Source organism: Rhododendron vialii, chromosome 11a (assembly GCF_030253575.1).
Source record: "Rhododendron vialii isolate Sample 1 chromosome 11a, ASM3025357v1".
NCBI lineage: Eukaryota > Viridiplantae > Streptophyta > Magnoliopsida > Ericales > Ericaceae > Rhododendron > Rhododendron vialii.
This window is the reverse complement of record NC_080567.1, coordinates 18,212,508-18,234,560: the sequence shown is the minus strand read 5'-3', so window position 1 is coordinate 18,234,560 and position 22,053 is coordinate 18,212,508. Positions and strand designations below refer to the sequence as shown.

Here is a 22,053-nt window from a genome sequence, read left to right as displayed (position 1 = left end):
ATCAAATCCAAAATGAACAAGTAAAAGAGGTCTTGAGTTTGTAATCAGAGCCCATAACGTAAGATTTAACTTGTGTTTACCTCACAACCATACTAAGATTTCAACCCTCAAGCGCCACAATTAATACAAAAAAAATGACAAGAGAATTTTTTTGCAAAGAATCATTTCAAATAAACTAAAAACCAAAATGAACATATGTAAGAAGCTAGCCATTAATCACTGGAGAATGCACCTAAAGAATTCATAATCAGTGGAGATTTACAAACTTTCTTTCTGTAGGATCTCGAAGGTACAACGCAATGATATTGACCATGCCCACTGATTGGCTTGGAGAGCTATTTCATCCTTTCTGCACCATCCAGTTATAGGAGAACAACATATTTTGGACAGAACTAGTGTTGTTTTGTCTATTCTTATGTAGCTAGCTCTTGTTTGTTTATGCTTTATATCCCGTGTAAATTGTAACTTTGTATTTCATCGATTGAAGTTCTTGCTCTATCTCGGAAAAAAAAAAATAATAATCCCAAAACAAATTAATATTACCAATATCAAAAATGACAAAAGAAGAGCTCGACTTTATTTTCTGGAAAAACCCAAATCTTGAGTTCTTATGGTATTAGCCCATGACAATACATCCAACAGTTATCAGGCACAAAACAAGAAACCCAAGAATTATCAGATCAAAATCAAGAAATTTCACCTCCACCCATAAACCACATGGTTGTACCTATCCTTGATCCACTTGAAGCTTTTCCTCAAGGACCCTTTGACCTTGTCTTCAACAGAATAAGCCTTGTAGCTAGCAACCCTCTTCTTCCTCTGCAACTCTGGATCCTTGAACCTCCAAGAAGACCCAGTACTCGTGCTCTTGGCTTTCTTCAACTTCATCTCTCTCACGCCACCCACTTGAGTCGGTAGCGGCGGCGGTGCAAAAGTAGCATCAAATGAACAGCAAGACCTCATCTCATGAAGGTTCGAACTGGATCTTTGTCCATAGTAGGTCTGCGCCTGCATCCTGCCATCGGCGTAGGACTTTGATCTGTAATCCCCCATGGATTTCTCTGCGAGAGATTTGATGAAGATATGAAAGTTTCAGGATTTGGGTATTCGTGTTTTGGCAGGTTGGACCAATGGAGTTGGAGTATAAATTAAGCGCGCAGGAGACCAAAGACCGTTAAATACTGTACCCAAAGCTTTTTTTTTTTCTTGTGGAAAATCTTGTTTACAGCGCTTTCAGAGCAACTGTTAACAAATGTTTACGAAACTCAATTTTAATAGTTTAAAAGTGTTTTAAATAATATGAATTAAAAATAATTTATTAACAATAGTAAAATAATTATTATTATTAATAAATTATTTTTAATCCAAACAATCTAATACCAAAATAGACAGCTGAAATTGCTGTATATCACCTTCTTGTGATGGGGACTGTACCCTCATAAATATTTCTCGTGTGTGCATATGTAGATTCGCTATGCATTTATTGAAGGGGAGATGGGGAATCATCTTTTCTGAGACCAATTTTCGTTGTAATTCACGAATTGACTAGTCAAACTGAATTTTTTTGGCCAACTTGTCATGAGGAGGAAAATTTAATCAATGCCCCCAGCACCGCCACTTAGTGCCTCAGGTCTCTCCTCAACCACAAATTTTTGTGCGACTTGAGATTAAATATAAGGACTCCACAACAATGTGTGGTAAGAAGAGGCCCTAAGGGCACTGGATAATCTCTCCATGAAGAGAGATTTTTATGGATTTTTTTTGGAAGTTTTATTTATAAGTAGAATAAGAGAACATACGTGCGACAAGGCAATCCAAATACAGATATGTTTGAAACGTCCCATCCAAGTAGACCTCACAAAATTAATAAAATTGAATTTAGGAAATTTGTAGTTGCAAATAGTAGCGGCCAAAAACTATGATGCTTTAATGCATAATAAAGTATATAGCACTCAAATTAGAAAATCATCTCCTTGTCTGATTGGCTCATGAGAATGGGTTATCCTTGGTTGAAAATCGACCTTTAGTTTTCATTGTGGAGCCTGAATCACATTCCAATCTTTTTCATTGACTTCGCCTTTAGTTTTACTTTTTGTCAAATATTAGAGGAAAGACATAATATCTGCATGTGAACGATCTGAGTTCGAAACTTGATAACATCTTAGGGTTAGGTCCCAAGATAGAAAATCTATTGTGAAACCTTTGACTTGCTTTTGATCAGACCGAAAAAAGGAATAGTTGAGGTGGCTTGGACGCCCCTGACCATCGACCAAAAAAAAAAAGGAAAGAGATGAGTTATCGAACATCCTTTTCTTCATGCGAACAAAAAAAAAAGGATTTTTTGTTCAAAGTCATCTCTCAAAAACAGATCGAAATCGTTTAGGTGAACCTTTTTTTCCTTCGTCTTAGAGCCGTGTCAACTAATTCAAGAAGGGGAAAAAGGATGAAGAGACACTTTAATCTTCTTTTCCCGCTGCCAATATAGACCACCCAAGAATAAATTGTAGCTAGGGAGAATTAAACAAAATAACAATAAATTGGATAAAGCCAGGTCTACCCTACCCGTTTGAGCCTGAGTTTTATTCACGAGTCTAAAAAAAAGTGACGAAAATAGTATCGTACTCTCGTAATATCATATGGAACTATCAACGTGGTACACTCAACCAATGAGCTACCACAACACACACGATGATACGATATAACTCATCCCGTCACTTATCAATCTAAGAATATTAATTATTGGCATCACATACACTCATAAAATCCGTCATATTATGATTGGTTTAGAATGCCAAACGAGGACATCACAAGATTCTCCGAGAGCAATGAATAATTACTCAGTGAATCCATGATTTACAAATAGGAAAAAGTAGAAAGAGACCGGAGATACCAACCATGCTACATTAGGCAAGGGTACCATGTTTTGGAGTGCACACCTGTGATGCACTACGTAACATGATTTAATGTAATGTGCACCGAGCACGTAGTATACTCTGTGGAATGTAACAAATTCATTCAAGGGCATCCAAGTGCTATCATCCGTTTTTGGTCCGCCGATCATTTCAAATGCTCCCTCCGGCCCCATAACGTTCACCCTCTAGTCTATTTTGCAATGTCAAAGATATTAGTCCTACTTAAAAAGTCAACCGAAAAAATCTTTACAAAATGGGATTCTAAAGGTAGTTACGGAAATCAATGCTCATTTTGAAACAAGGAAAGCATTTAATGCTTGTCCCCTTAAAAATTTAGAATGCCCAAAAGATACCAACATTGTGAGACAAAAGGAGCATGCGGCTAGTGGATTGTAAGAAGCCAACATCAAGGAAGACATTAGGTCCATATCAGAAAAAGATGGCAAAATAAGGGGCTTCACCACCATAGGTAATTAATATGCTTTTCATCTAGTTTTTGGCAAATAGATGGACATAATCCTACGCAAAAAAGTAGAACTTGCTAGCAAGACCAGATAAATATAAGAAACATTACCAGAATAGACACCATAAATATAGAGAACCCAGACCCTCAAATGCTAGCAACATTATATGAACACTACCACATAGTCAAAAAAGATTGAACAAGAAAGACAAGAAAATAAGGATATCCGGTAGGGGAAGGAAGCCACAGTTGCCAACACCAACACAATCGGAACTCAAACCCAAACCACAAATTCATGTTAAATATGGAAGCACCTCATACGCCAATGGAGACATGAGAACTCCCTTCGTTTCACAATGGCAATGGAAACTAAAACAATCAAGCAATATAAACTGATATTTCTGATTTCACATCTTGGGCGGCCAATATGGCAGAATCGAAATGAAAGTAATTCGCAAACATATACTTCAACAATGGCAAAGATGCAATTCAGAAAGCTTCCGTAATGCAGCTATTACCTGCTGCAGTCTGTCTGAAAAGGAAAGCAAGACATAATTTAATATCATTCCCATGCATAAAAACAGAAAAGCCAACTAGAGAACTCAAAAGCAGAAGTTCAAACAACACTGACTTTTGAAAGTACTACCCATACAACACAAAAGCAAACAAACAAAACTTGCAATTGTAGTCACTTACGTGCTTAACCACGGTTCTAAAGCCTAAAGAATACGATAATAAATAACTTCCAAGTACGAAACAATTTGCTTCACCAGATCAAAATGCCTCAAAGGAGATCAGCAACGTTAGCTGGGAGCTCCTCAACTACCACATTGTAGAACTTCTGGATGTCGAAGAGCATCCTCTCATCATCTTTTGTGACGAAATTTATGGCAACACCTTTCCTCCCAAACCGTCCACTACGTCCAATTCGATGTAAATAGTTCTCTGGCTGTGTTGGGAGGTCATAATTGATCACAAGAGAGACTTGTTGGACATCAATACCACGGGCCAAGAGATCAGTGGTAATGAGCACACGAGAGGAACCAGACCTAAATTCACGCATGATGATGTCTCTAGTGTTCTGATCCATGTCTCCATGGGTGGCAGAGACTGTGTGATCACGGCTGCGCATTTTGTCAGTGAGCCAGTCAACCTTGCGCCGGGTGTTAACAAAGATGACACTTTGGGTTATCGCCAAGGTTTCATAGAGATCACAAAGAGTTTCAAGCTTCCATTCCTCCTTATCAACGTTGACATAAAATTGCTTAATACCCTCAAGAGTAAGTTCATCACGTTTCACGAGAATCCTCACAGGCTTATTCATGAATTTTCTAGTGATTTCGAGGGCCTCAGGCGGCATAGTGGCAGAGAACACCCCAACCTGAATTTTGGGTGGCAGCAACTGGAAAATATCATAGATCTGACAGCAACAAAAAAAATTGCATTAGATATAAAACCTAAATTCCAACAGTTTGAATTGAACCATGTCTGGGACAATGTAGCCCCAAGATCAGCTTAAGAAACTATGACTGTTACATAGATATACAAATCCAAAATACACCTGAAATACATAAAAGAAACATCCCACATATGAAGTTTCCTTTCCCCGCAGTTAGGTGAAATATTATTACTCATCTACCTAGATATTGAATCATTTGCATAACGTAAACAGATATTCCCAAAAAGTTACTGCATCCCTAAACAGCTAGACAATGATCTAATAGTAACAATGCCTGTTATAATGATAGAAAACAGCAGATTAACAAATCCAATATGCAAAGAAAGGTAGAGACCTGATCCTTGAAACCACGTGAAAGCATTTCATCAGCTTCATCCAACACAAACATTTTAATGTAATCAGGGCGAAGTGACTGTCTCCGCAACATGTCAAATACTCGACCAGGAGTACCAACAACAACATGAACCCCACTTGAGAGAATGCGCTGATCCTCGCGCACACTGGTCCCTCCCACACAAGCATGAACCTTCACCCCAAGATAGTCACCCAGTGCCCTCATAACCTTCTCAATTTGTTGGGCCAGTTCACGAGTGGGTGCAAGAACCAAAGCCTGACACTCAACTATGTTATAGTCCAGCTGCTGTAGGACCCCAGAGCAGAAAGTTGCTGTTTTCCCCGTTCCAGACTGTGCTTGTTGAATAACATCTAGCCCTTTACAGAATGGAACTATTCCCCTTTGCTGAATTGCGGATGGCTTCTCAAAACCTTCAAAGCAGGGAAGGAGCCAGAATTTTTGCGTAGGGGGGGAGAGAATATACCCAATCCAAAAAATTAAAATAAAGAGAGACAATAATGTTAGAACAAATTAGTACTCCTATTTGATTAAATGACAATATTAACCCATTACTTACTCTTTTATTTAAATATAGCCCATAGCTTTTACTTACTTTGTTTATAAAAGGATTGTCGTTAAACCTCATTAAGACTATTTTAGGAAAAAGTTGCTTCATGGCTCGGAAAATATTAAAGCTGTTACTATTAAATTTTTTAAGGAAAAACTGGAGGGGGACAAGCTAAATCTCTGGCCGGGGGGGGGGGGGGGTTGCGAGCCTACATAATTTAATGATAAATTTTCTTTTTTCAATGTAATAGTAAGGTTTTTTTAAATTGTAGTGGGAGCGACCGCCCCTCCCCCTCTGGCTCCATCTTTTGTTTCAAAGATAATTCAGAAAAAAAACTTTCAGCTATTTAAGTTACCAGTAAGGGCTCAGAACCACCAAATGAAGCTATAGCTATGTAAAAATGGAAAAGCTCCAACCAGATGGTTAATTATCGAACCGGGCAAAAGCTATATGGGCACATGGAAACTACACCAGTAAAGGAAACTCCGTTTAATTCCATAAAAACTTATTGTGCAAGCTAATTGTTCCATGTTAAGTTTTTCAGAATACAAAAATATACCGTAAGCGTAGATGCCCCTCAGGAGATTTTCTTGTAATCCCATTGCATCAAAACTGTCATAAACTTCATCATATGAGGTGAAGAATTCTTCTGCATCACCTGTTCCTAGTCTGTACCCACCAATTAACAGAACCACATGACCAAAATTAAAATTATTGTTGCACATAAGGAGGAGAAGGGAAAAGAGACAGGGAAAGACGAAAACCCATCTTACTGTCTGTCAAACTACAATAATAATTGTTTAATAAACCAAAGGGCCGGAACTCACAACTCATTCATTTTGGTATCATATTGACGAGTATCAAACTGAGAACCCTCGGGAGTCAAGCCAGCCATGTCTGCAATGAATAGGAAAATAAAGCAATCAATAAGCACAATTTCATACAAAACCTTCCAACTCACCACCAAGTATGATCATGAAATTGAGCCAGTAACTATTGAAACTCTGCAACTCAGTCAGGTTCACGGTCTAAAGAATTATCCATTGTAAAGCTAAATTGAATGATGTGACCAAAAAAATCGAAACACCTGTTTATAGTTGGCACCACTGCCACCACAAACAGATACATACAGTATGCTAACTAGTTTAGTGGCACCTTACAAAGATGTCAAATAACAGCTTCAGCGTACAAGAAGTCCAAAATTTAACATAACAAAGGGGACACTATTTCGATTCTTCGAACCAAACCACCAGAGACTTGTATCTCCCAGTGATTAAAAAAAACATGTGGAATGAAATGCAATTGCTCTCTCATGTTCAATTTTGAAAGCAGAGGGAGTGGATGTGGGGAAAAACCCTCTGGCTTGAAAAGTATCAATGCGTAATTGAGCAGCGTTGACAAGGTGCTAGTATAGGGTTCATAAATCATATAATGATAAACTAAATGCGTATTGGAATTCTTGATACCCGATAACACAATTCACCAATCCTGGAATTCGCTTTGTAAATCCATGTGCATCAGAATAAGCCAGGGGGTACAAATCTATTAAGGGAACATCAGAGGACAAGGCTGCAGCACCTTGCCCCACACCTCAATTATTTTGTTTTATGACAGTCAATAAATTTACATAAAAGACATCAAGGGGATGCCAACCATGGAGAAAACATCAAGGGAATGCCACCCATGTACAAAAGAAGGCCAAAAACAGAAAAACCCCCAAAAAACAAAAAAGCCTAAAAAACAATCTATGGCAAAAGCCCTATACTTCATTGACTCACCGTGGCCTGTACTCCAACAAAATATCTATCATACCAAGAAATTGGTCAAAGGGTATGATTACACTCTCTCAACTCTTAATTATCTACAATACAGAGGAAAAGACTTTTAAGCCCAAACACAGGCCTCTCCACCACATCAAAATATCTACTATTTCACTCCCTCCAAATAAGCCGCCACATCATGCAAAGCACAATCAAAATCCAGAGCTTCCGTCTTCATCAACCCACTCTGGCCCCAAGCAATTCTTGAATCAGCTCTACCACTCCATGTCTACTCTACTCTACAACCTTTTTTTCCAATTTTCTCTTACACAATTCTTTAACTACGTAAAGCACCAATCTAAAGCACAATTTTCACAGGAGAAAACAAGAATCATATAAAAGAACATGTAAACAGAAAAAATCAAGCATCTACAGAAACATACATAGAACTTCAATCCAGAAATTAATAAAAACGAATGTACGTGAAACGGAAAATTTATCAACAAAACAAGAAACTATTTCAAACCAAATCAACAAAGTTGAGACTTTCCACTGGGAAAAAAAAAAAAAAAAACATGGCAATCGAACAGAATTTCTCTCTGAGGTTGAATTTTACAAGTGACGCTTGACGGCTTGAGAATGCGGACTCGAGAAGCATTAGAAGATGCTAGTATAGGATTCATAATCACAAAAAGATATACTAAGCAGGCATTAAAATTATGGATACACCACTCACGTATCCTACAAATCACTTAACATATCTATGTGCATCAAAATAAGCTCATGTGTTCTACAAATCTATCAAGGGAACTCAGAACATGGTTGCAGCAATTGGACCCCCACCTCCGTTTTTTTAAACCAATATATTTAAAGGAAAGACATCAAATGGATGCCACCCATGTACAAAATAAGGCCTAAAACTAAAAGGCTCAAAACACCAGAAAACCTATAAAGGAAAAAAAAAAAAACCAATATACGCAAAAAAAAACCCGATACTCCATGGCAAACCAGTCTATACTCCAAAAATATCTATCATATCAAGAAATAGGCCAAGGGTAGGATTACACCCCCTCTATTCCAAACTACGCAGACAACAGAGCAAAAGGCTATTGGCCGCTCCACCCCATCAAACTAACTACCATTCTGCTCTCCCCAAATAAGCCACATCAAGCAAAACGGGATCTAAATCCAGAGCTTCCGTCTTCGCCTGACAACTCTAGCCCCAAACCATTCTTGACTAAGCTCTACCACTAATCCTCCATATCTCCTCCAACCTATTTTCCCCTTGTCAAACTTATTCAACTGCAAAATTCTCCCAAAGAAAAAATCCAATAACTACATAAAGCAGCAATTTTTACGTACATCAGAACGTAAACCACAATTTTCACGGGCAGAATTATCTTATAGAGCTTGTAATCAAAAGAAATCAGGCAGCTACAGCAACATCTACGTAGATCTTTAATCCAGAAAAAAAATGAAAAAAATCAAGGAACTTCGAGAAGAATAACACATCTTTACAACATAGTGTCTATCAGATGAATCGAATCCTCATGTAGATTTGCATACGAAGATAAGCACATGTAAAGAGAGAGACGGGAAAAAAAAAAAAAGTATACTTGATAACAGTTAAAGATCGGTGAGAATTGATGGAGAGAGAGAAGCGTTGCAGAGAGAGGAGAGAGCGGGGTCGATCTGATTTGCTAGGGTTAGGGTTTTCCAAACTCCTCGGATCTAAAGCCGCGGAGTTGAGAAGGAAAATACACAGAGAGTGTGGAAAAGATAGATATATGATACTGTGCGTAGCGTTGATAGATAAAGCTGGGACTTTCCATATTCCCCCTGCACTTCTGTCGGCCCAACTCGACTGAGGCCCAAAACAAACTAAGCTCAATACTAGGAGCCCCAACCCACCCAAATAGAAATACTCCTTAGTTGAAAACAAATTTTTGAATTAATAGAAAATTAGAGGTCGGCCCTAGTTTTTATTATGTTCGGTTTCATCTCATCTTTAAATGGAGTATATTTTTCCAAATCTGTATAGGCTTGGTTATGTTATGTAATAACTTTTTTACCCAAGGCCAAGAACGTCGACTCTGACAAGGTCCCTTTAGAGCTGAAGACCCTTCCTTCGGAAAATCCCCTCTTCTTCATCGGCTCAAGATTCCTGGGACCCCGAACCCCGTCGCCAGCATCTGGCTCTCCACGTCTCCTGCAGGCGATGCCTTTGTTGCAGGGACTCCAGCCACGTCTTCATCGGTTCTTTGGTACTCGTTATTTTTTCTCGTTCGATTGGAAGCGTCAAATGTTAATTATTAAAGAAAAGAATTACAAGGGAAAGCTGTGATTTGTGGAGGAATTATTAGATCATCATGATGAATAATTACACGTGAATCCGTGATTTACAAATAGGAAGAAGTGGAAAAATACAAAGAGATACCGTGTTACATAGGGCATGTGTAGCATACTTTGGAGTGCCCACCTTTGATGTATTATGGTACTACATAACATGATTTAATGTAATATGTACTGAGCATATAGTATACTCCATGAAACGTAACAACTTCATTCAAAGGCATCCAAGTGATATCACCTATTTTTGGACGCTAGTCATTTTAAGTACTTGTATTAGTGTACTACATAACATGATTTAATGTAATGTGCACTGAGCACGTAGTATACTCCATGAATCGTAACAACTTCATTCAAAGGCATCCAAGTGATATCACCTGTTTTTGAACGCTAGTCATTTTAAGTACTTGTATTAGTGTACTACATAACATGATTTAATGTAATGTGTATTGAGCACGTAGTATACTCCATGAAACGTAACAACTTCATTCAAAGGCATCCAAGTGATATCACCTGTTTTTGGACGCTAGTCATTTCAAGTACTCCCTCTGTTCACATAACCTTCGTCCTCTAGTCCATTTTGCAATGTCTTAATATATTAGCCCTACTTAAAAAGTCAACCAAAAAAGTCTTTACAAAATGGGATTCTAAGGGTAATAATGGAAATCAATGCTCATTTTGAAAGGAGGCATGCATTTAACGCTTGTTCCCTTGAAAAATCAGAATGCCCAAAAGATACCAATATTGTGAGACGGAGGGAGCATGCAGCTAGTTGATTGTAAGAAGCCAACATCAAGAAAGACGTTAGGTCCACGTCCGAAAAAGATGGAAAAATAAGGTGCTTCACCACCATAGGTAATTAATATGCTTTTCATCTAGTTTTTGGCAAATAGATGGACATAATCCTTCGCAAAAAAGTAGAACTTCTTACTAGCGATACCAGATAGATATATAACAAACATACCTGAGAGATCTAGCAGACACCAAAAGATAGAGACCTGGACCCTCAAATGCTAGCAACATCACACGAACACTACCACATAGTCAAAAACGATTGAACAAAGACCAGAAAATAAGCCAACACACTCGGAAGTCGAACCCAAACCACAAATTCATGTGAAATATGGAAGCACCTCATATGCCAATGGAGACATCAGAACTCCCTCCGTTTCGCAATGGGGATGGAAGAAACAAAGGTTGTTACTTCCACTTAAACAATCAAGCAATACAAACTGATATTTCTGATTTCACATCTTGAACTGTTAATATGACAAAATCAAAACGAAAGTTACAAAAATATAATTCCACAAAGCCAAAGATGCAATTCAGAAAACCTCTGTAAAGCAGCTATTACCTGCTACCGTCTGTCTGGAAAGGAAAGCAAGCCATAAATTAATATCATTCTCATACACAAAAACAGAAAAGCCAACTGTAGAACTCAATAACAGAAGTTCAAACACCACTGAATTTTGCAAGTACTCATTCATAACCCATACAACACAAAAGCAAACAAGTAAAACTTGCACTCAAAATTGCAGTCACGTACATGCTTAACCACGGTTCTAAAGCCTAAAGAATACGATGATAAATAACTTCCAAGTACGAAACAATTTGCTTCACCAGATCAAAACGCCTCAAAGGAGATCAGCAACATTAGCTGGGAGCTCCTCAACTACCACATTGTAGAACTTCTGGATGTCGAAGAGCATCCTCTCATCATCTTTGGTGACGAAATTGATGGCAACACCTTTCCTCCCAAACCGTCCACTACGTCCAATTCGATGTAAATAGTTCTCCGGCTGTGTTGGGAGGTCATAATTGATCACAAGGGAGACTTGTTGGACATCAATACCACGGGCCAAGAGATCAGTGGTAATGAGCACACGAGAGGAACCAGACCTAAATTCACGCATGATGATGTCTCTCGTGTTCTGATCCATGTCTCCATGGGTGGCAGAGACCGTGTGATCACGGCTGCGCATTTTGTCAGTGAGCCAGTCAACCTTGCGCCGAGTGTTAACAAAGATGACACTTTGGGTTATCGCCAAAGTTTCATAGAGATCACAAAGAGTTTCAAGCTTCCATTCCTCCTTATCAACGTTGACATAAAATTGCTTAATACCCTCAAGAGTAAGTTCATCACGTTTCACAAGAATCCTCACAGGCTTATTCATGAATTTCCTAGTGATTTCGAGGGCCTCAGGCGGCATAGTGGCAGAGAACACCCCAACCTGAATTTTGGGTGGCAGCAACTGGAAAATATCATAGATCTGACAGCAACAAAAAAATTGCATTAGATATATAAAACCTAAATTCCAACAGTTTGAATTGAACCATGTCTGGGACAATGTAGCCCCAAGATCAGCTTAAGAAACTATGACTGTTACATAGATATACGAATCCAAAATACACCTGAAATACATAAAAGAAACATCCCATGTATCAAGTTTTCTTTCCCCGCAGTTAGGTGAAATATTATTACTCATCTACCTAGATATTGAATCATTTGCATTAAGTAAACAGATATCCCAAAAAGTTACTGCATCCCTAAACAGCCAGATGAAGATCAAATAATAATAATGCCGGCTAATGATAGAAGACAGCAGATTAACAAATCCAATTGCAAAGAAAGTTAGAGACCTGATCCTTGAAACCACGTGAAAGCATTTCATCAGCTTCATCCAACACAAACATTTTAATGTAATCAGGGCGAAGTGACTGTCTCCGCAACATATCAAATACTCGACCAGGAGTACCAACAACAACATGAACCCCACTTGAGAGAATGCGCTGATCCTCGCGCACACTGGTCCCTCCCACACAAGCATGAACCTTCACCCCAAGATAGTCACCCAGTGCCCGCATAACCTTCTCAATTTGTTGGGCCAGTTCACGAGTGGGTGCAAGAACCAAAGCCTGACACTCAACTATGTTATAATCAAGCTGCTGCAGGACCCCAGAGCAGAAAGTGGCTGTCTTCCCCGTTCCAGACTGTGCTTGTTGAATAACATCTAGTCCTTTACAGAATGGAACTATTCCCCTTTGCTGAATTGCAGATGGCTTCTCAAAACCTTCAAAGATAATTCAGAAATAACCTTCAGCTCTTAAAGTTGCCAGAAGGGTTCAGAACCAAACGAGATGAAGCTATAGCTATGTAAAAATGGAAAAGCTCCAACCAGATGGTTAATGATCGAACAGAGCAAAAGCTATATGGGCACATGGAAACTCCACCAGTAAAGGAAACTCTGTCTAATTCCATAGAAACTTATTGTGGATGCTTATTGTTATCCATGTTTAGTTTTTCAGAATACAAAAATATACCGTAAGCGTAGATGCCCCTCAGGAGATTTTCTTGTAATCCCATTGCATCAAAACTGTCATAAACTTCATCATATGAGGTGAAGAATTCTTCTCCATCACCTGTGCCAAGTCTGTACCCAACAATTAACAGAACCACATGACCAAAATTAAAATTATTGTTGCACATAAGGAGGAGAAGGGAAAAGAGACGGAGAGACGAAAACCCATCTTACTGTCAGTCAAATTACAATAATTGTTTAATAAACCAAAGGGCCGGAACTCACAACTCATTCATTTTGGTATCATATTGACGAGTATCAAACTGAGAACCCTCGGGAGCCAAGCCAGACATGTCTGCAATGAATAGGAAAACAAAGCATCAATAAGCACAATTTCATAGAAAAGCTTCCGACTCAGGGATAAGTCCCACCAAGTATGATCATGAAATTGAGCCAGTAACTATTGACACTCTGCAATACAAACTCAGTCAGGTCCACGGTCTAAAGAATTCTCCATTGTAAAGCTACATTGAATGATGTGATAAAAAAAAAATTAAACACCTTTTTATAGTTGGCACCACTGCCACCACAAACTGATACATACAGTATGCTAACTAGTTTAGTAGCACCTTACAAAGATGTAAAATAACAGCTTCAGCGTACAAGAAGCCCAAAATTTAACAAACTTCGAACCAATCCACCAGACTTGTGTCTCCCACAGATGTAAAAAAAACATGTGGAATGAAACACAATTGCTCTCTCATGTTCAATTTTGAAAGTAGAGGGAGTGGATGTGGGGACAAACCCTCTAGCTTGAAAAGTATCAATGCGGAATTGAGAGGCAATGACAAGGTGCTAGTATAGGGTCCATAAATCATATAATGATAAACTCAATGCGTATTTGAATTATTGATCCCCAATAACACAATTCACCAATCCTGGCAATCGCTTTGTAAATCCATGTGCATCAGAATATGTCGGGGGGGGGGGGGGGGGTGTTGTTATCCCCTTGATGTTTTCTACATGGGTGGCATCCCCTTGATGTCTTTTACATAAATTTATTAATTATTGTGAAACAAAATAATTGAGGATGGGGAGCAAGTTGCTGCAACCTTGTCCTGATGTTCCCTTCATAGATTTGTACACACACACCACTACCCCACAACAACCCCCCCCCCCCCCCCCCCCCCCCCCCCCCCCCCCCCATGTACAAAAGAAGGCCAAAAACAGAAAAGCCCCCAAAAAATAAAAATCCTAAAAACCAATCTCTCAAAAAGCCCTATACTCCATTGCACTCCCCTGTGGCCTGTACTGCAAAAAATATCTATCATACCAAGAAATTGGTCAAAGGGTAGGATTACACTCTCTCAACTCTTAATTATCCATAGTACAGAGGAGAAGACTTTTAAGCCCAAACATAGGCCTCTCCACCACATCAAAATATCTACTATTTGGCTCCCTCCAAATAAGCCACATCATGCAAAGCACAATCAACATACAGAGCTTCCGTCTTCATCTACCCACTCTGGCCCCGGGCCATTCTTGAATCAGCTCTACCACCAATACTCCATGTCTCCTCTACAACCTTTTTTCCCCCAATTTTCTCACATACAATTCATTAACTATGTAAAGCACCAATCTTCACATACAAATACTACCTCTTCATCTTATAAGCACATAAAGCACAATTTTCACAGGAGAAAACGAGAATTAAAAAAAAGAACATTTAATCAGAAGAAATCAAGCATATACAGAAACATACATAGACCTTCAATCAGAAATTAATAAAAACCACGTACGTGAAGCGGAAAATTTATCAACAAAACAAGAGACTATTTCAAACCAAATCAACAAAGTTGAGACTTTCCACTTGGAAAAAAAAAACATGGGGCATCGAACGGAATTTCTCTGAGGTTGAATTTTACAAGTGTCACTTGACGTCTTGACAGCTTGAGAATGTAGGCTCAAGAGGGCATTTAGAAGATGCTAGTATAGGGTACATAATCACAAAAAAGATAAACTAAACAGGCATTAAAATTATGGATACCCAAGAACACCACTTACATATCCTGCAAATCGCCTTACGTATCTGTGCATCAGAATAAGCTCATGTGTTCTACAAATCTATCAAGGGAACTCAGAACATGGTTGCAGCAATTGGCCCCCCACCTCCGTTTTCTTAAACCAATATATTTAAAGGAACGGCATCAAATGGATGCCACCCATGTACAAAATAAGGCCTAAAACTAAAAGGCTCAAAACACCGGAAAACCTAAAAAAAAACAACCAATATATGCAAAAAAATCTATCATATCAAGAAATAGGCCAAGGGTGGGATTACGCTCCCTCTACCCCAAACTACACAGACTACAGAGCAAAAGACTATTAGCCTCTCCACCCCATCAAGCTAACCACAATTCCGCTCTCCCCAAATAAGCCACATCAAGAAATACGGGATCTAAATCCAGAGCTTCCGTCTTCACCTAACAACTCTAGCCCCAAGCTATTCTTGACTAAGCTCTACCACTAATCCTCCATGTCTCCTCTACAACATATTTTTCCCTTTTTACCCTTATTTTACTACAAAAAAACTCACAGAAAAAATCCATTAACTAATAAAGCACCAATTTTTACGTACATCAGAACATAACCAACAATTTTCACGGGAAGAATTATCTAATAGAGCTTGTAATCAAAAGAAATTAAGCAGCTACAGCAACATCTACATAGATCTTTAATCCAGAAAAAAAATGAAAAAAATCAAGGAACTTCGTGAAGAATAACACATCTTTACAACATAGAGTCTACCAGATGAATCGAATCCTCATGTAGATTGCAAATGATCTAGATGAAGATAAAAACATATATAAAGCGAGAGACGGAAAATGCATACTTGATAACAGTTGAAGATCGGTAAAAATTGATGAAGAGAGAGAGAGAAGCGTCGCAGAGAGAGAGAGAGAGAGAGAGAGAGCGCGGTCGATCTGATTTGCTAGGGTTAGGGTTTCCCAAACTCCTCGGATCTAAAGCCGCGGAGTTAAAGGAAAATACAGAGAGAGAGTAGAAAAGATATACCGTATGAGAGACCGTGCGTATATAAGCTGGGACTTTCCACATTCCCTACTACTACGTCGTTTTGAGGCTCCTTAACTCCTAAGCATTATCTACTACTGTCGGCCCAACTTGACCGAGGCCCAAAACAAACTAAGCTCCATACTAGGAGGAGCCTCAACCCAAAAGCAAATCAGTCCTGCTACATACACAGCAAATTGTGCACAGATTTTGTTGTGGGGTCCATCACGGGTTTCACAAAAATCATTCGAGCCGTTCATTAAATGTAAAATATTTTTTCAAGGGTTCCCGTAAAAAATAAACTCAATCCAATACCTATAGATGCTTCATCCAACCATCTATCTTTTCATTCAGATTTCTGGATAATGAAAAGTTATATGATTAGATTGAGCACCTATAGGTATCGGATTGAGATTATTTTTTACGGGGACTCTTGAAAAATGCTTTACATTTAATGAACGGCTCGAATGATTTTTGTGGGACCCGTGGTAGGCCCATAATGAAATCTGTGCACAAATTGTATGTGCACAGATTGGATGTGTGTGTAGACTTTCTGAAAGCCAATTTTGTGTTGTGACTTGTGAAACTATGGCATTGGTAGGTGTGCGTTTGGAATTTGGATTAACAGAAAATTAGAGGCCGGCTCTAGTTTTTATGTTCGGTTTCATACCAGTCCTAAATATTTTTTTCGAAACTTTGTATACGCTCGGTTGTGTTGCATAATGACTTTTTTTTTACCCAAAGTCAAATCAACCTCTCTCTCTCTCTCTCTCTCTCTCAAATGCTCCTCTCCCTTCCGACCTTCAGTATGTGTGGGGCACACACCCTTTTGTGAGTGTGTGTGTGTAAGTGCTTGTATGTGGTTGTAGCATTGATGATTATGGGCGCGGAGCTAAAAACGGGGCTTACCTCTAATACCCCATTGGATTAATTATGTTATAAATTTGGCGTTTAATAAACTTTTTTTTTACCTTTCATGAAAAATTCGAATTTGAGAAATTGAAAAGGTAAAAGAATACGAACCGAAGTTGGCTAAAAGATTATAAGATAACCCGAACAAAAAAGACATCTCTTTTCAAACTTTTTCCACATTTCAGTGTTCTAAAAGTTGGCCTAGACAGCCGACTAGGCGGTGCCTGGCCGACTCGATTAGTGGTTTAACACCCAAACTTTTATATAAACAAGACTCGATTAGTGATTTAACACCCCGACTTTTATATAAACAAAGAAGACGATAAAAAGAATAAGAAGTCGGCCGACTCAATTAGTGGTGTAACACCTTGACTTTTATAAACTAAGAAGAAGATAAAAGAATAAGAAGTAAGGGCTTAACATTTAGCAGCCAGCGTACAGTTAGGATTTAGGAAGTATATTTATTTATGACTTAAAGCCAATAGGAAAAAATTAGCGTATTTTATGTGTATTTGTCATTTTTTCTTAAAAAGTTTTCAGATTTCATTTCAACCCTATTACCAGTGTTGCGGCACGTGAATGAGGCATGAGGCGAAGAACTTAGTTCACACTAGAATAATCCGAAAAGTGGGTGAGGTGTCATCCTATTATAAGGTACCCTCGGGGTGGCTCCACAAGGGTTTTAGTGGGTTCGCTTGAAGCCTCCATATATGGGTTCAAAAAATTTACTAAAATTTTGTATATTTTTTTCTATTGTCAACACTGAATTAGTCATACAAAGATGAGTAAATGAAAATTTACTGAAATTTGTGAGTAAGTAGTCAAACTCAACAAATTAAAATAAATTAGGCTCGATAAGACTTCAAGCAAAGTAAATATAGTTATCTCATATAATGTTCTCTATGCAAACTTTTTTGTATTCATTTTTTGTCACCGCTAAGTTATAATTCTGCAACCGCCGCTGGAGTAACCCTACTTATGTATATTATTTTGACCCCCTTGTTGATTTAAGATTTAACATTAAATTTCAAAGTTTTAATGAGAGTGTTTGAGCATCTTACTTAATTTTTTATGTTTAACATGTGGTATTTTGCAAAGTGTAGAGAAAAATAGAGAGAAGAAAATGAATTTTATTAGGAGAGAGACACGTAGAATAGAGAATTAGGGAGAAAACTGGATTTTATTTTTGAAAACTACATTTGCTTAATATATAGACGTCGTACCTGTGCTATGCACGAATGAACAAAAAAAAAATATGATTAACATTATTTATTACTACGGATAACATTCCCGTAGTATATTTACATCTCTTGATATAGTCATATGCAGTAACTCTTTTTTCATGACTTGTTATTTGTGGAACTTTCTAGTGGATTACTACTTTCCATTGCAGGACGAAATCATGGCCCCATCCCTCATCATTTGATATTTCTATTCACAGGTGGTTTGGTTATCCAAGTTTTTTTTTTCTTCAAGGTTCTAAAATTGTAAACCCTGTAACCATACAGGCATCCATTGCATATAACATCCCTCATCATTCGATATATATGATCATCCGCAAGTGGGTTGGTTTTTCCAGGTATTGTATTCAAGTATAAACTCCAATGACATTACTCGTAGCTAGCCACTCGATCTATATATGGGAATACTAGCTAGGAAATTGATATCAATTCCTTGCATCTAGTTACCATATTTTTCATTAAAAAGATACAACACAAATTTACAGTAAGCCAGGAAAATATGGAATCAATATACTTATTTGCTTCTGTGGAGCTATTGATCACTCTTGCCCAATGCAACATTCCTACTGTAGTAGCTCCTCGACCTTGATTTGCAAACTCAGCATAGTCAACTTTATCCATACTGTGGGTTGGGCTTTCCCACTCTAGCCAACCCTTGGGGTCGACCAGATCATCAAAAATAACTTTCCATTATGATTGTCCTCAAGAGATTCCCCCATGGCCTTCCCAAAAAGGTTGTAAACTTTGAACCCTGCTTTTGTAGTTCCTGTGCAGCTGTTATTGTACAGTTGTGAATGACTATACCAGTTTTTTTTCTCCCGTGAGCTCTCTCTCTTGTGGGCGGTTATTGTATTCTTTTTTTGCTCAAGAGGCTTAAGTGGGTAGATTAAACAGTTTTGGAATACTACAGTTGAATCTCCAAAAGTGAAATCTACAATGCTGTAAATTTTGCATTCCCTAAAGAATTGTACTTGTCAATTAGTGTGTAGTGTATCTTCATACCCTTGGAATTGACATTTGTAGAAGGCGGATTGGTCTACTTCAACTCTTAATGCTACACCCTGGGATATTGCTTTCCAGCTGTATTTTCAAAATTGATATTCAACCCGACAAATCCTCGACCTTCTATTGCTGTTGATGAGGAAAGAGATTAGTAAGTATCTTAGTGACTAGCATATATGTGCCATGTTTATGTATCCCAAGGATAGTTAAGATTATGGAAGCCATGTGTGATGAATATCTTATCCTATTTACATGATCGTGCAAACAGGTCTTTTACATTGTTGTGACAAGCGCAGTCATTGAGTAAACATTCACCTCCATGCACGGAACAGACAACTAGATGTCCACATGACTTTTTTGGAAGATTTATTAACCATGCACTTAGGATCAACATATTTCAAGTGACACCGAAGAGGGTGTTTGTACATACCTACTCCTTGTAGTCCTTTACGTGTTTAGAGTCAATTCAAAATTTTGTACACTATTTGTGCGTGTGTATGCATGCATGCGTTGGTGTGATTTCATTCAATTGAGAAAAACAAGTTTTATGTCTTAATTTTAATGTCAGTACTTAACAGTAAATGCATTTTTACTGCATGCCATGTGTTTACAGTTTTTTGTTTTGTATACATGTACAAAAAATAGTGTGCATAAACTGTTATGTAATATCTCCTCGTCTGACATTATACGTGCAACATTTTTCCCTCTTGTGTTCAATAAGTCAACTTTGTTACCATAAAATCGATCCATTTAACATGCATGTCTTCTCAATTCTATTTAAGTTGGTTCTTTTAGTTAATGTCCAGAACTGTCAGCTATTGCGTTCTGGACTTCGTACACAACTGCTAACTGTAAGGTGTCTATGTCCAGACATCAATTATACTATAACAATTACATGTGTCTCCTAATAATGAAGTAACGGATCTGCTATTGTCGTTTGATAAGTTTTGAAAGGTCCAACAATAGTGGTTCTGTTGCCTGATGTGGTAGTATAATAGTATTTTCCATCCCGACTGCAACCGGCATAAAGTTTGTCTTATTTTCATGCACTACAATGTTCTCCACGTGGTGACCCTCACTAATCTATATTTTGCATCTCCATGTACTGAAGCTTGGAGCATGGTTGATCGCGTCTTGAATTTTTTAAAAGTTCCCTGAGCCATCTTTAGCTACAGTAATGTCAATGTCCATGACTTCGCTTTGCGCACTCGAGCAAAGCGTCATCAACATGAGGATTGCAAACAGCTTTGCGTGCCAACTGTTGGATACGTTTTTGTAGAAGTAAGGGTATTACAAGGCATGGTGGAGGCATTTTCACATCATCCTCCAAACATAGTTTAGTAACTGTTGTTTTCTGGGGATGTCATGTTTTCGATAACCTTATTTGCCTGCTATAGCTGAGCAACATGAAATCAAAATGCAAACGTTACACAATCTTAACGAACCAAAAATGTTAGGTATGTTGAGTTTTTTCCTCAAAAGAGAAACATGTAAAGACTTCTCGAGCAAGGATGAGAACTTCAATTTACAACTCGTAATCTAGTGTCCAAATCATACAGCTTAAGTTCAAAATGAGAACTTTGATTCTAGGATTCCATGCAGGTGCGAAATTTTTGAATGAGCATATTGATCCATAAGAATTGCACAACGCACATGTAGTTAGAAACTTAGAATAAGTTCATCATCTTCCAGAGTGTTTACAAACCAAATAAACTACAAAGAGAACAAAAAACTCAAACATAAGCAAGGCCAACTCTCAATCTTCATCATCCGAGCTCCCCATGTCAATACTATAATCACTACTATCACCATTACGGAAGAAAAACAATCACCATTAATAGCTGACTTAATTTTCCATAGTCGTCCCTACCACCAAGAAGAACGGTAGATTTCCCGTACTCACTATCTCTAAATATAAAAAGAAAACTATATTTATATTTTGCGTTTGAAAATGCATGGTAAGTTAAGGTACTAAAAATAGTTAGCAAATTTGTTTTACTAAAATTTTGGAATGAAATATGATCATGTTGAATATCTCGACTTTTATTACAGGAAAAACATATGTTGTTTTGAACTTCCCAAAAAGAAAGAAAGAACGGATTTCAAAATGTAAGAAATAGTAGTTTGATTGAAAGTATTCATATTTTGATCATTGAGATTGTTATGAGCATGTATACATGGATTTCTTGTTTTGATGTATGATAAAGCATAAGTGGTTTCCACTTCAAAGTTGTCCGTCCATTTGACACTATGCTTTAAGTATGTGGTAATTGTTTGAATATGATTCCGTGAACATGAGCATGATAAAGTAATATAAGAGTTGGATGATCTTGTTGTGTGATTATCTTAGTTTAGTTTCAAGATTACAATCAATGATACATATTTACGTGACACCATTTATAGTGTACTTATGTGAAAAGTCCTACCACGGAGTCTTTGCATAAAAACGAGACACATAAATTGAGAAAGTAGAAACATGACACTTATGGTGTTGTTAATGAAAGGTGTGTTTTGAAAAAGAATGTTTTGAAAAATCGTAATGTGACCGAACGTGGTAGCTCATTGTGTGGTGTGTGGCTTGGTTATCTGTGGAGAGGAGCCAATGCTAAATTTTGTGTGTCAATGCGAACCCGGAACGACAAACCCATTGTGAGGATACTCAGAAATCCGGAGCGGCGGAAC

At 38.0% G+C, this 22,053-nt stretch overlaps 3 protein-coding genes across 4 annotated transcripts; all 3 read right to left on the bottom strand.

Annotated features, from left to right (window-relative positions):
* Positions 1–555: 555 nt before the first annotated feature.
* Positions 556–1,166, bottom strand: LOC131307781 (uncharacterized). The gene has a single exon (XM_058334467.1). The coding sequence runs from the start codon at positions 1,051–1,053 to the stop codon at positions 697–699; it is 357 nt and encodes a 118-aa protein (XP_058190450.1). The 5' UTR covers positions 1,054–1,166; the 3' UTR covers positions 556–696.
* Positions 1,167–3,927: 2,761 nt separating this feature from the next.
* On the bottom strand, positions 3,928–16,186 carry LOC131308298 (eukaryotic initiation factor 4A-14). Of its 2 annotated transcripts, none has more exons than XM_058335200.1 (5): positions 16,038–16,186; positions 6,564–6,633; positions 6,296–6,405; positions 5,169–5,599; positions 3,928–4,795 (listed from the first exon to the last, which is right to left on the bottom strand). In XM_058335200.1, the coding sequence occupies exons 2-5, from the start codon at positions 6,629–6,631 to the stop codon at positions 4,160–4,162; spliced, it is 1,245 nt and encodes a 414-aa protein (XP_058191183.1). In that variant the 5' UTR covers positions 6,632–6,633; positions 16,038–16,186; the 3' UTR covers positions 3,928–4,159. The 2 variants fall into 2 exon arrangements, with proteins under 2 accessions (XP_058191183.1, XP_058191182.1); XM_058335199.1 differs by lacking the exon at positions 16,038–16,186 and adding an exon at positions 9,113–9,374.
* Positions 11,265–16,180, bottom strand: LOC131308299 (eukaryotic initiation factor 4A-14-like). Its single transcript, XM_058335201.1, has 5 exons — positions 16,038–16,180; positions 13,430–13,499; positions 13,167–13,276; positions 12,486–12,916; positions 11,265–12,115 (listed from the first exon to the last, which is right to left on the bottom strand). The coding sequence occupies exons 2-5, from the start codon at positions 13,495–13,497 to the stop codon at positions 11,480–11,482; spliced, it is 1,245 nt and encodes a 414-aa protein (XP_058191184.1). The 5' UTR covers positions 13,498–13,499; positions 16,038–16,180; the 3' UTR covers positions 11,265–11,479.
* Positions 16,187–22,053: the final 5,867 nt, after the last annotated feature.

Coding starts and splice junctions, on each gene's coding strand:
- LOC131308299 (XM_058335201.1), bottom strand. CDS start 13,497: ATGTCTGGCTTGGCTCCCGAGGGTTCTCAGTTTGATACTCGTCAATAT. Junction 13,277..13,429: donor GATACCAAAATGAATGAGTT/GTGAGTTCCGGC, acceptor TGTTGGGTACAG/ACTTGGCACAGGTGATGGAG. Junction 12,917..13,166: donor GAGGGGCATCTACGCTTACG/GTATATTTTTGT, acceptor TTATCTTTGAAG/GTTTTGAGAAGCCATCTGCA.
- LOC131307781 (XM_058334467.1), bottom strand. CDS start 1,053: ATGGGGGATTACAGATCAAAGTCCTACGCCGATGGCAGGATGCAGGCG.
- LOC131308298 (XM_058335200.1), bottom strand. CDS start 6,631: ATGGCTGGCTTGACTCCCGAGGGTTCTCAGTTTGATACTCGTCAATAT. Junction 6,406..6,563: donor GATACCAAAATGAATGAGTT/GTGAGTTCCGGC, acceptor TGGTGGGTACAG/ACTAGGAACAGGTGATGCAG. Junction 5,600..6,295: donor GAGGGGCATCTACGCTTACG/GTATATTTTTGT, acceptor CCTGCTTTGAAG/GTTTTGAGAAGCCATCCGCA.